A 13,386-nucleotide genomic window follows, 5' to 3' on the forward strand; every position below is an offset into this window, starting at 1 on the left:
GTTACATTGTTGTAACATAGCAACATAACTGAAACAAGGTGTCTGTTTTATTATTATGTTAAAAAAAAAAAATGATAAAAATTTTCATCTAATTATAAGTCCCAAATATCATCTGGCAGTTTAAAATCATCATCTCTCTTACAGAGATTATTGATGTCTTCCGTTGCACTACCCCACTTGTGAAAAAGAAAAACACTGTGCACCAGGAATTGAACCCAGGATCCTTAGATTACAAAAAAACGATAGGTATTTTCTACAATGTTATCATTGAAATGAGTACATAGTTCGTCTGTAGGTAGATAAATGCTATTACTGATGCTGTTTCATGAGTGCAACATGGCAGTTGTAACATAACTAATTGAAAACTATATTTTCTTATTACACCAATGAATAACCATTGAAATCATCTAGAATTTCTCCAACAATTTTCTGCCTTCTCAGAATACGAAGAACACTTGCATTAATGTTACATTTAGAATAATAGTGTTTTTGCTAACTACATTTGCATAATGCAAAATTAATTAATTAAGAGCTACTTACAATGCTGCCATCTGAAACTAACAAGAAATGATGACAAACTGCAATAGGATAAGGAACTATACTTTGTCCAAGAGGGAATGGAATTGCTTGGGGTTGGAAAAAATGACTGCAGTTACTAGCTGTTTGCAACAATGTGTACTGCTTTGCTCCACCCACTCGCTTCTCTGCCTTTATGCCCAGCTTTGCTCCAGAGATTCCCGGGATAAGAGTATACTTCAACAACTTCCTTTTTAAAACTTATTATTTTCATTTTCTAGGAAATATTGAACAGAAGCTACAATAAAACTTTATTTTTGTAGTTATTACATTAAAAACATGTTTAAGAATCACAGAATGCTATTTTTTATCCCAAATTATGAAAATATAACATTTTTATTTTAATGCCATCATGGACATACAAGAGATGTATTTGTAAAACAATGCACTATATGAAAGATTATGCACTCTCATTAAACAGACCAAAGGTCATCTCATGTTGTACAAATGTTCTGTTAATTTTCAGAGCTGCATACTCAAAATTAATGTTCTGGGACATGGTGACTACAGAATTATTATGCAATAAAAGCATTTTATAATTTAAATACTTCCTCAGGGTGGCTACTCACTGGGAATTATGCGTGAATTCTACTTGAATTTTTCTCCGTAGACGTGAAAAATTACAACTTTTTAAATCCAAATCCTATTCACATTTTATGCAAATATAAATTATTTTCATAACATTTTTCTTCGTCTTATCAAGCTTATAACCATAGCTTGGGGGCCTGGGTGCTGAACTATCTAAATGAAAAAAAAATGTAAAATTATTAATTGATTTGTGGTTTTAAGTCCACTTTATGCACAGGAAGGATAATCGGGACTGGACCTACAGTTTAAAGTGGGATCCGAACTACTGTGCTATGTGTTGAAAAATTAATTGAAATAGTTTGTTCGAACACAAATGTTTTAACACCAACTTCTACCCCCTTTTTGCATAATTTACGAGGATAATAACATCTTTGATAATACTACTACTACTGATGATGATAACAACAACAATGTTGGTCCCGGTAGATTCGAATCCCGGCTTGGGTATGGATGTTTGTGACTGTCCATTCATCAATTTCATCATATCACTCATTCCCATCTTCGCAAATTAGCCAAAAGTGGCACAAGAATCGAAGTAGAAGAAACTAGTACGTTTATCCTGGCACTTTCTCCCTGCCCGCTCAGACAAAAATTTGTGATTGTGCCTCAGATTGTAAATAGAAACTCAGCACCTTAAAATAAATATTTTAATTATATTACATGTTGAAAAAATAATAGTTTAATTGAATTATAATTTTTGGATGTTGGAATCACATAGACCCTTTATATTATTAAGACATTTGTGTGTGGATGTTGAGAGGCGGTAATACATAAGGTTGAAATAGAGAAAACATCTTCTTGTAGCCTTGAATTTTTGGAAAGTTCGCCTTGAAAACCGGGAATTATACTTGAATTTTATCATGGTCCTAGAGTAGCCACCCTGTTCCTGCATTTCAGGCTGAGATGTCCTTTTGCCTGTTTAACAACAATATGCAAGGAATATAATATTAAACAAACGTTGCAATAAACACAATACATCTGCACTTCCACATGTTTTATTCATTCACTATATGCTGATTGTTTATCTACCTTAAATACTAAGTGACTGTTTAAAATTCAAATTTCCACTCTAAAATAGCTTAGAAACAAGTTTGTGCTTTTGATCTTTTGCATAACAAAAACTATTATCATCAATATAGAAAACAATTACTATGTTAGTGCTACTTCTTAGCACTTAGCTACTTCTTTGCATTCTATAACGTTAAGACATTTAAAACCTACTAAGCAGATAACAAGAATTTGAACTAGTATTGAAAAAACAATAATATAATATATGTGAAGAAATTAGAAAACACTCACCAGAAACTTGGAATATTTCTTTTCTTTAAAAAAAATTGTGGTCATCCTCTGAGACACATATATAAGTTCCACCAACTTTAAGCTGCACCTGACTTCCCTTGTCTGGTAACCATTTTGCATTGGAAAACGCATGACATGCATCAATTGCAGTGCAGCGACTATTTATTATTTATACAGTCTTCCCAAGTACGAAAAATTATTATACTCCTTGCTGAAGGAGTTATTTCTATGTTTTATCTATCATTCTGCTGACATCTTTACTATAACATACATAAACAATGTATTCCTTAAGATTAAATGCTACCCCAATTGTTAAAATATAGCACACACATGTGAATAACAACTTGTATTTAAGTAATAAAATCACAGCAAATATGTGATGCTTCAGTGCAAAACATAAAATAATTATTTACATTTTCAAAACAAAGCAACCACAGCAAAAAAATGCTGACATATAAAAACATATATACTGAAATTTTCTTGTACAGTTTCTCAAAAGATATTCGTAGAGGGAATTTAATTTGACTAATAAAACTCTCAGCTAATATTTAAAAGCTGCACAAATTCCTTATCATTAGCTTATTCAACTTGAAAATACAAATGTGTAACTAATAATAAAAAACAACTTCAAAATAACTGTCAGGAGAAATGGAGCTTGTAATCACAAAATATAGTGAGAATATGATTCCCATTTCTATCACATACTTAAAATTTATTAAATGCAGTGTCGCTGAGCAGATAAAGCAAGCTTTAGATGCATTTTGTTCAGGGGGTCCATAACAAACAGCAAGGGGGTGGGGTAAAAATTAATATGAAACATGAACATAGGTGGGGGGGGGGAAATCAGTTCATGATAATAAACATTAGCTCACTATAAAACCTGCCATGAAATATTTTATGTTCATTAATTCCCGATGAGAATTTCTTTATGCATGTCCATGAACTCTTATTTTTAATCTAAATCTGTTTTCTAGGTGAAATAGCTTTGACTTAGGTATTCTTGGGCACCTCTGCAACAACTGCATAACAAGCTTTCTGCCATGTAATTCCACAACTATCATACTCCTTCCTTGCAGTATGCATCTTTGGATTTGCACAAAAAACTCTTCATACATTAACAGAATAAACTATACAAGTAATACTGTTGTAACAGCAACAATATATACGTATCACATAAAATTACGTAGGAAATACATCAAACAACAGTGCAGGACTTCAAAATGGTAAGCAACACATGTAAATCTAAAAAAAAAATCATACATTTTCAAAATTATTTTGTAAATATGTGCAATATTTTCAAAACAAAAGAGAGAATTTTTATTGTAGAATGATTAGGATCGATCAAGTACTCATGCTGGTACTCTTCGCAATTGTCATCAATTCTGATACAATGCTTGAAAGCTGTAACTGAAAAGTTGCTCAAAATACTGGTTGCTTACTGTTAATATGAAAGTTAAATGGGTACCTGGAGACAACTAAGAAGTAAAGAAGGCCAGAGCATGATGCTGATCACATCACCTCCTCAAATGGCTGATTGCGAATGTGTAGGACTTACCTCCATATCCTCCTATATGCCTTTGGAGATAGCTACATTAGCATGTAACTATTCCATTTCAATTGTAGCATCAATTTGCCCGAGTTTTGCTTTACAATATTAAAGAATGTCATCGGAAAATTAAGAGAGCTGTCATTGATCACAAAATCCATTTTTCAAACAATACTGGTGTGTAAAATTAAAGAAAATTATGAATTTTGCATAATTTCCAGGATAAGTAGACACCGCAAGTGTCTCATGTCATGTTTGCAGACTCCAGGAACATAGCTGATGACACCAGTACATAATACTGTCATGTAAAATTAGTTCCAACCATTATTTGCATTCTGGAACCCAAACTATTTTAATCATTCGATATTAACAGATGGCCCACAGAGTTTAAAATTGAATTCAAGGACTTTGCCCTTGATTACAGACCAGTTTTGAACCTTGGTGCCAAAGATCATGGGAATAACATAAAAATTCTCACTTTTATTATCAAAACAGTCGAACCAATATTGTACTACTACACATGCTGCTTATACAATGCCAGTAAGCAAAGGCTGAGAGCATACTTTATCCATAGCTTGGAGAATCCTGTTGGTGTTCCAACCTCCCTCGCAAAGGTTAACAATCACATACAGGTATGACAACGCATGTGGATTCTGGAACAACAACAAATTATCAAAATGTTACAAGTCTAGTGAAACAATACTAGACTAATGTCGAATTTTTAATACCAGCAAGGAATATATAAATACACCTATTAAGCTTTACTCATGAATAGGGCTCAGAAGTTGATGACCTAAAAAATTTAAAAAATTACCTTAAAATTATTACAAATTAACCTGCAATTTTTTAAAAAAAATTATTTTCACCCTTAAAATGAAAGTTTAAATTTTATCATAAAATTACAATAGTTGAATAATTCCATAAAACCCATTGTTCAGCAGTTTAAATTACCACAGCAAAGGGAAGAGTAATATTGTAGCTTTATTTTTACTTCAAGTTTACATAAAATACACTGCAAGATTTTTCTGTACAAGTCTTCACCTCCATTTGGAGTGGGTCTTGCACAATACGGTTGTGACTAATTTTACTTTAAGAGTACAGATTAAAGCGATAATAGTGGCCAACAAGGGAAACTCAAATTGGGCTTCAACCAAAAGTATTTTAAATTAACTGAAGGAAAAAAAAATTTACCAAAATTAATTAATTATTTAATCCATTGCCAAAATAGCATTGTACTTCTAAATTGACCATATTTTTTATTAATTAATGCTAAAAGACCATGCTATGAAATTTAAATATGTAAGTTATGCTAGCAAATGCATATAAAATTCATAAAACAACAGGAAAGGAGCAAAAAAAAAATACTGAAAAATGACCTAAAAGAAAAAAAGGCCAGAATATGCAAAAACAAGGAAAAATAAAAAAAATATTTTCTTGTTCTAACTGAAGGGAAACAGACTACTACCAGGCTTAGCATTGTCTTCAAACCCAAGGAAAAAAGATTATTTTTCATCAAGTTCCTAGCCATACTCGTGAATCCTTTGACTAATGTACTTTTCACATAGGATAACACTGTTTGGGTTTTCATGGGGTGACTGATAGCTGTTAACCCCTTAAGTGGGTATTTCACAAATGCCAAATATCTTCCGTAGTAGGTAATTTTAAAAATTACAACACCTAATCACTCTCCAAAGGTGCACCTTCTGTACTCGAATAAGATTGAGGACTCCTCCTTCTGCTGCTTTGAGCCAGGTTTGAATCCCGGCATGGGTGTTCTCTTTCAGTGTCCCTTCATCAATTTTGTCTTATCATCACTAATCCTAATCATCACAAATAGCCAAAAGTCACCTAAAATAACCTAATTCAGAAAAAAATAATAAAAAAAAATTATCACACTGCTCCTGAGTTGGTACACAACTCTGCTTGAAGCAGATTATATACTACATTATATACAAGTTTAAGACAAAGACAGCTAGCAGTGTGTCAACATGGAGTGTGTCTCCATCTCAAGGTAATTATGGAGATTCTGAAGAGTGGCATCTGATGGCGGAAATGCAAACTAAGTCAACAGTGAATGAAGCAGCATGTCATATGCAGGAGATATGAGCCAGAAAATGTCAAAGACCCACCATCGAACCCACTGCAGGTAAGAAGTGGGCATGATGGATAGTTCTGTCATACCCACGTAAAGGGTTAACTTATTGCAGGGAGAATTGTTTTAAATGGAGGCTTTCACACATAGCGACTCAAATGGCCACCACCAATTATTTACTCGAGCACAAGGGTGTCCATCCCACCCCAAATCATGTCATAATCCCCATAAAGTATTTAATTAAGACAGCATGTCTACTGAAAGTAACTTTTTCCTTAGCTTCACTGAACACTATACTTGATCTGCCCTCCTCCCTAAACAGGTGTGGTGTACCCATACCCCCCCCCCCCCCAAGATGCCCCCAAAATCATTCATCGTAATCCCTCCAAAAATAGTTTGGACGAATACGTAATATTATTTTCTTGTAGTTTACGGTTATTACAAGCATAAGAAAACAGTTTTTCGTTGTAACGTTTCAGGAGAACACACGCTTACTTCATCAGACATTTATTTATATTTTGACTAAAGATACAGTTATAACAATGGCCAATGCAAATGGAAAACATCAAGAAACTTTGTGAAAACAATGATGACTTTGAATTACCTGATGATATTTGGGATTTTAAATAAGAAATAATGTGATCAAATTTTTTATCTGAAATAAAAATAGAACACTGCTTCTTTTCACAGTTAGGTTGCTATATTACAACAATGTAACATTGACAACATCCATTATATAACGGGATTATTTTTGTTTAAAAAATTGCTAACCATTGTTATAACTGTATCTTTAGTCAAAATATAAATAAATGTCTGATGAAGGGAGCGTGTGTTCTCCTGAAACGTCGCAACGTAAAACTGTTTTCTTATGCTTGTAATAACCGTAAACTACAAGAAAATAATTCTACAACGCAAGCAATGCGTACATACAAAAAAAAACGAATACGTAATAATTGACGTTAATTTGAATACGAGGGTCATTCAGAAAGTAACAGCCGTTGTGGCGTGGCACTAGCAGTAGTGGGCAGAGCGCAACCGTTATTATCCAACCGTTATTATATCACACAATCTGTGATTCATTAAGCTTCCAGCTGTGCTAGTCAGGACATCATAGTGCTGCGTGTGTGCTGGTTATAACGTCACAAAATGTATGCTGCCATCGAAAATCGTGCCAAATGCGAGGTACGCGGAGTGATAAGATTTCTTTTGGCAAAAAATCTGTCAGTGGCAGACATTCATCGTGAATTGTGTGCTGTATATGGCCCAAACATTATGGGTGAAGGTTTTGTGCGTCAGATTTTTCTAAGAAGGAAGACCAAACATTCATGAAGAATCTGGGGTTGTGTTCGTGCATGACAACGCTCGCCCTCACACTGCTCGGCGAACACAAGACCTTTTGCACCAATTCAAATGGAACGTTTTTGATCATCCCCCATGCAGCTTGGACTTGACTCCTCCTGATTTTCATCTGTTCACTCACATGAAGAAGTGGCTTGGGGCACAGCACTTCGCTGACGATGAGGATCTTCAAAATGCTGCGACAGGTTGGTTGAATTCCCAGGCGGCTGAGTTTTATGCAGAAGGGATTGGTAAGTTGCTGAAACGCTATGACAAGTGCAGGACTATGTTGAAAAATAGAGGACAGCTGTACCTTTCAGGTGTAAAGTAAAAATTTGTTGTATCTATGCATTTTTTTTATTTACAGCCAAACGGCGGTTACTTTCCAAATGACCCTTGTACAATACCATGTTAAACTGTCCATATTTTTTTTAATTGTTCAATTTTCTTAATAACAAGAAGCTAGTACATTGATTGGTTAAATTGCATAAATATGCATTTAAACAGTGTTTGTGAGTGGAGAATAAAACCCACAATTTGAGTAGTTAACACAAACTGTTACATAACTTTAGATAGAAAATTCAACTTGGGCAAACCAAATAACATGATGCAGCCGTGTGACTGATTCAGTTATTGTTTCACGACAATTACTGAACCCTAGCAAGAAATTCCTAAGCTCAGGGCGAGAATATAATACAGTTCCTCCTTCAAAGAATTCCCTCCCTTCTGCTTGGGGTAAATATAGTTATTTTAGTAATCCATAGCAATAATTACGTGGATTTTATCTGCGTAGATAAATCTTCAATAGTTGTGATTTTTCTCCTTAAGATCTCAAAATATAGTCTAGAGAGATTCAAAACTAACATCAGAATTTGGAACAAGTACAACACAGGTAAAAAAAAAATATTTTTCACTCCTTGCCAATATGAAACCCTTGGACTGATATTGCTCAAATGCAATGCCAGACAAGACTCGAAGATGTCTACCTAGGTAGTACTTGTAAAATATTTCAGCTCACATTTAAACTTATCAGGAATGCAAAATATTTGGCGAATTCTTTCCTTGCTACTTCTTAAGCAAGCACAACTAATGCACTAATGCTCCAAAAAGTAAAACATGCTAAACAAAGCAGAGATTTTTCATAATCAGCATCTCAGCTAGGATAATCTTCATAGGCACTTACTGCATGGGATACAAGCATCTTCCCACCTATCTCCAATCTACAACAGCCAGCCCCCATGGCAGAGTGGTTAGCACATCATGCTACGATGCCAGGGGTCCTGGGTTCGAATCCCGGCCTGGATATGGATGTTTGTGAGTGTCCATTCATCGTATCATCACTCATACCCACCTTCGCAAATTAGCCAAAAAGCGAAGTAAAATATAGTAAATCAATCAAACCAAAGTCGACAACACATCCCCCAGCTACAAATTTCCACTTGAAACACTGATTTTGAAAATGTCCGGAATAGACAAAAGGTGCAGGACATTTCGAATAGCATATATGTTTGTGTTCCGCAAATCAAAATCTGCAGTTTGGATTCTAACCAAGATGCCAACAAACCTGCATGTAAGAAAGAGTATGTTACTTACCTTGGAATACTTGTAGCAGTGGTCAGAGAAATGCCTTGATACTTTCTCATGGCATGCAAAGTTGCGTAGTGGTTGCTTCTCATCAAAAAGACGGTCGACTATGTTCTCATGTTGGGCCACCTCTTTCACTATGCCTGCCACTGTTGTCTTCAGATGTTCTCTTTTCTGAAACAGGCATTTTTACTATTAAATGCATGCACAGCATACACAGAAACTTTTGTCAAGTATTTAAATTCAATTTATGCAGAGAGAGGCTAATCTGATTTGGACTACAAAAAAATGAACTCTCATCAGGAGCCGAATGCACAAATCCTTGATATATAAGGTATTGTTGATATTTTAAAATTATTTGCAAATTATCCTTAATACACAAAATAAAGAGCAACAAACAAAAGTACCAAGATAAAACAATCTTCTTCCTATATATATGGGTGAGCATAAAATCTTTCCCTGATTACAAACATTTATTGCTAAAGAACTATGCTAGATACACATATGCGGTTTGTTGGAAATGGTATATGAACTCATAATGTTTTACTATCAGTACACTTCAGTATACTTCGACATGTGCTCCCTTTGTTGCCCTTAGAACGTCTAGGCGATACTCAATTTCTCTCCATCTCTTTGCCAACATCTCTTCTGTCACTGTCTAGAACATCCCGTATTCATGTCTGAAGAGTTTGCATATCAGGAACTGCTGAACTAAACACTGTGTCCTTAACGTAACTCCATAAAAAAAAAAAGTCAAGAGGGGTTATGTCCGGCGAACGCGGTGGCCATGATATGGGACTGTCTCTACCAATCCATCTGTCTGGAAAGGTGTCATGCAAGAACTGGCGAACAGTTAACTCCCAGTGTGGCAGTGCACCATCTTGTTGAAACACTACCCATGGTTGAAATTCCTGTAACCGAGGTGCAATGTAAACTTTCAACATGCAATATTCATAATCAGGGAAAGACTTTATGCTCACTCTGGTAGTAAATGAGAAGGAATAGGAAACACCCTTAAGACATTGGACAAGTATATTTTCGCAGCTGTGGGCTGCATTCCTGTAACCGAGGCGCAATGTAAAGTTTCAACATGCAATATTCATAATCAGGAAAGACTTTATGCTCACTCTGATAGTAAATGAGAAGGAATAGGAAACACCCTCCAGACACTGGACAAGTATATTTTCGCAGCTGTGGGCTGCATTTACATTGTAGATAAAAGATGGAGGGAAGAGAAATGAGTGTTTAACCTGCAAAGTTGCCAGGTCCAGAGTGAAGACACAGTTGGCCAAGCTTGTCGAAAATCGTGTGTGGTAGGGTGTGATGTGTGTAGGGGACAAAGTGCAGAGAAGGGGGGCAGTTGAGAATGGGGATGAGGTTTGGTTGGGTGGCCTTATTCAGGCCAGGGGGTATAGTTGCACTCAAGGCTGAGAAATAAGACATCTCAAGGCATTTTCGTACTAGGTGCTGGTGGATTAGGGTATAGGGTAGATGATCACTACCCAGAAGCCACGAAAGGGGGTATTATTATGACAGCAGGTCTTATGTCGTAATGGTTACAATGATGGTTGTAAGATTTCATGATAGGTGATGTTATGGAATAAAGTTCACGTGAGCAATGTTATTTCTAAAAAATTGTCAAAAAGCACACTCTGTTGAAGTCAGATGTAATACTTATTGATACATGGGAAAGACTTGTAAATCTGTTAGTTTTGGCACAGATTTGTTTATTGCCAAAGCCACGATATAAATATACCTAATTGTATTCATTCCATTGTTAATATGGGAATATTTCTGTCTAATTAGAGAGTTCCCTCTTGAAAACAGTTGGTACTGCTTGGGACTTTCAAGTTGTTTATCAACATGCATCTTTATTCAGGACCTGACAATATTCGAAACATTTTTCATGTGCAAAAGTAGATCTTGGCACCTAATGAAGAAACTAGTGCCTGGCTAAATTCAAAATTGTATAATTATTTCTGTGTACAAGTTCACTCATTATTGTTTTGCCTGAAAGGTATATTGTTGTGAGCTTCTCCCAAACATTCTTTTGTTACAAGGTGCACGGAGAAGAAATTCATTTTTTTCTGAAGTGGAAGTGTGGAAGGGAATCATGGTCGTGCAACCTTGGAACATAACTGAAAGTAGGTGGCGTTGTACTGAGTGCTTCGTTGTTAATCTTTTTGCAGCAGTTATAATCGCAGTCTGGAACCTATCCTGTGATAACCATCAACAGAAGCATCTTGGGGTGTATTGTCTGAGCCACGAGTGCTTCCCACTACCAAATAAGTCAATTTGCAGCATGAAAAGTGTGCATGGTAAATACAGTTGGACATACATAACAATAGCTAAAGAAGGTAAGCTAAAACGTTTCCCAAGGCATCATGCTTTGGGCTCTGGCTACGGGATGCGCACAGGTTCGAGTCTCCTGGGGGAAGAGTAACAACTTTTCTCCTGAGATTTTGGCCTGTGTGGGACAGGGGTCAACATCGGGAGGAATTTGGGTAGCTACAAACGAGTAGTGTAACCTGGACAGGAAAACCTACAACTGGGTGTTCATTGTGACCCAAATAACTGATTGGATGATCAGGTGGGAATGAGGTTGGCAGTCGGTAGGTAGACCCTGGCCCTCACGTGCTGTTGCGCCACGGGTTATTTATTATTATGTATTTTACATGATAACATACAGGAAAAATAAAAACAATTCAATGTAGTTATATATTACAATTGAGGTAACCAACAATGTGGCTGAGAGGTAACAAAAGTGTTGTCTGGTTTTTGTGTATTGAAGTACGTGGGTTGAAAATAAAGTAGTGGCAACACTGTCAGGAAAAAAGGTGATAACACCGTGCATGTGCTATCAGGCAGTGAGCAATGTCAGTTTGGACCCATGTCGATGTGTGGAGTGCCAAAAGTGGTCGGTACAGTGAGTGCTGTGGTGTATGTACGACGATGAAATGAACACCATTTTCTGTACTGCTCTAAAACATGTTTACAAAGGTAGAACACTGATTGTGGATCAAAATCCAGGTTGCCTGTGGAAAAAATTCACGACAATGTCAGCAAGACTTGCATGAAGACTGTAGCAACTGATGGTTGCATAATGGGTAAGTGGATGGACGTCCACAGGATTTTTTCCGGGGGGGTCTCCAAAATTAGTGTTGATGTTCATGCAATAATTAACACATATTATTGTGGCTAAAATGAAATTATATGTGTGAAATATATAATTTTTGGTTGACTTTCATTTTCCAGGGGGGGACACAGCCCCCCTTCCAGACGCCCATGGGTAAATGTATTTCTTTAGGAGGTTGCGATGCGTCCATGACATAAACCTCAACATGAGGAAAATTGCTTCATGCTGGGTTCCCGATATTGTCACCACCATTATGCAAATCAGGTAAGGCAAGTTATTGTTGCTTCAGGCTTCGTGCAAGTTTTGATCACATTCTTTTGCGTTTTTGCCATGATCAAACCTGGATTTTCATCCACAATCACTGTTCTACCTTTGTAAACATGTTTTAGAGCAGTACAGAAAATGGTGTTCATTTCAATCTCCTACATACACAACAGCACTCGCTGCACCGACCACTTTTGACACTACACATTAGCACAGCCCCAAACTGAAATTGCTCACTGTGTGATTGCACATGTGTGGTGTCACCACCTAATAAGACTGTTCATTCTTGTCGGGGAGCGTTAGCCCCGTTCCATTTTGTAATTCGATACTTTCAGTGATTTCCAGAGATGAGTTTGGAATGACACTCAGATTGCGTGATACACATGTTTCATAAACACACCACACAATAACAACAGTTTACACTAATACATTCCCTATTGCAGAGGTGTGAAAAGATATTGATACACAAAACATAACGACATCCTGCAGCAGTGAATGCTGTTCAGACACAACAGTGTTGCCAACTCTTTTTGGCAAATGTATTTCACAAAACCAGGGGTGCCCACAGATGGGGATTATGACACAGGCTGCACCATTGAGATTTTTTGTTGTTTTTTTTCCTTCAAAAATATAAAATTCATCATTTATATATTTTTCTAAAATGTGTGTAAAAATTTTACACCTTAAATGCACATATTTAAATCATTAGATGAACAAAATAAAGTGTTTAAGGGTGTTACATATTAGGCATTAATTGACACGTGGGTTCTGGAGGGGGGAGATTCTGAATTAAACGTTGGGGGGACAGTGTCCAACTCTAGGTCTAAGATTATGGCGGGTATTTTAGTTACAGGGGGATTGAGCATTAACTTGAGGGAGGTATACAATTCTTGTGTATTACTATTGTCTTAAGATTGTTGCGGAAATTTTGGTGTGGAGACTGAGAATTAATTTTTGGAGGAG

At 36.2% G+C, this 13,386-nt stretch overlaps 1 protein-coding gene across 1 annotated transcript in view; it reads right to left on the reverse strand.

Annotated features, from left to right (window-relative positions):
* Positions 1 to 811: 811 nt before the first annotated feature.
* Positions 812 to 13,386, reverse strand: part of LOC145985172 (legumain-like) — a 65,762-nt gene continuing 53,187 nt past the window's right edge. Inside the window, exons 11-12 of the mRNA XM_083118870.1 lie at positions 9,033 to 9,197; positions 812 to 4,662 (exon numbers count right to left, since the gene is read on the reverse strand). Of these exons, the coding sequence (XP_082974996.1) occupies positions 4,537 to 4,662; positions 9,033 to 9,197 (291 nt within the window). The 3' untranslated portion in view covers positions 812 to 4,536. The remainder of the gene's footprint in view (positions 4,663 to 9,032; positions 9,198 to 13,386) is intronic.

The sequence above is a fragment of the Lepisma saccharinum genome, chromosome 3, assembly GCF_977018435.1.
Source record: "Lepisma saccharinum chromosome 3, izLepSacc3.1, whole genome shotgun sequence".
NCBI classification, from domain to species: Eukaryota; Metazoa; Arthropoda; class Insecta; order Zygentoma; family Lepismatidae; genus Lepisma; species Lepisma saccharinum.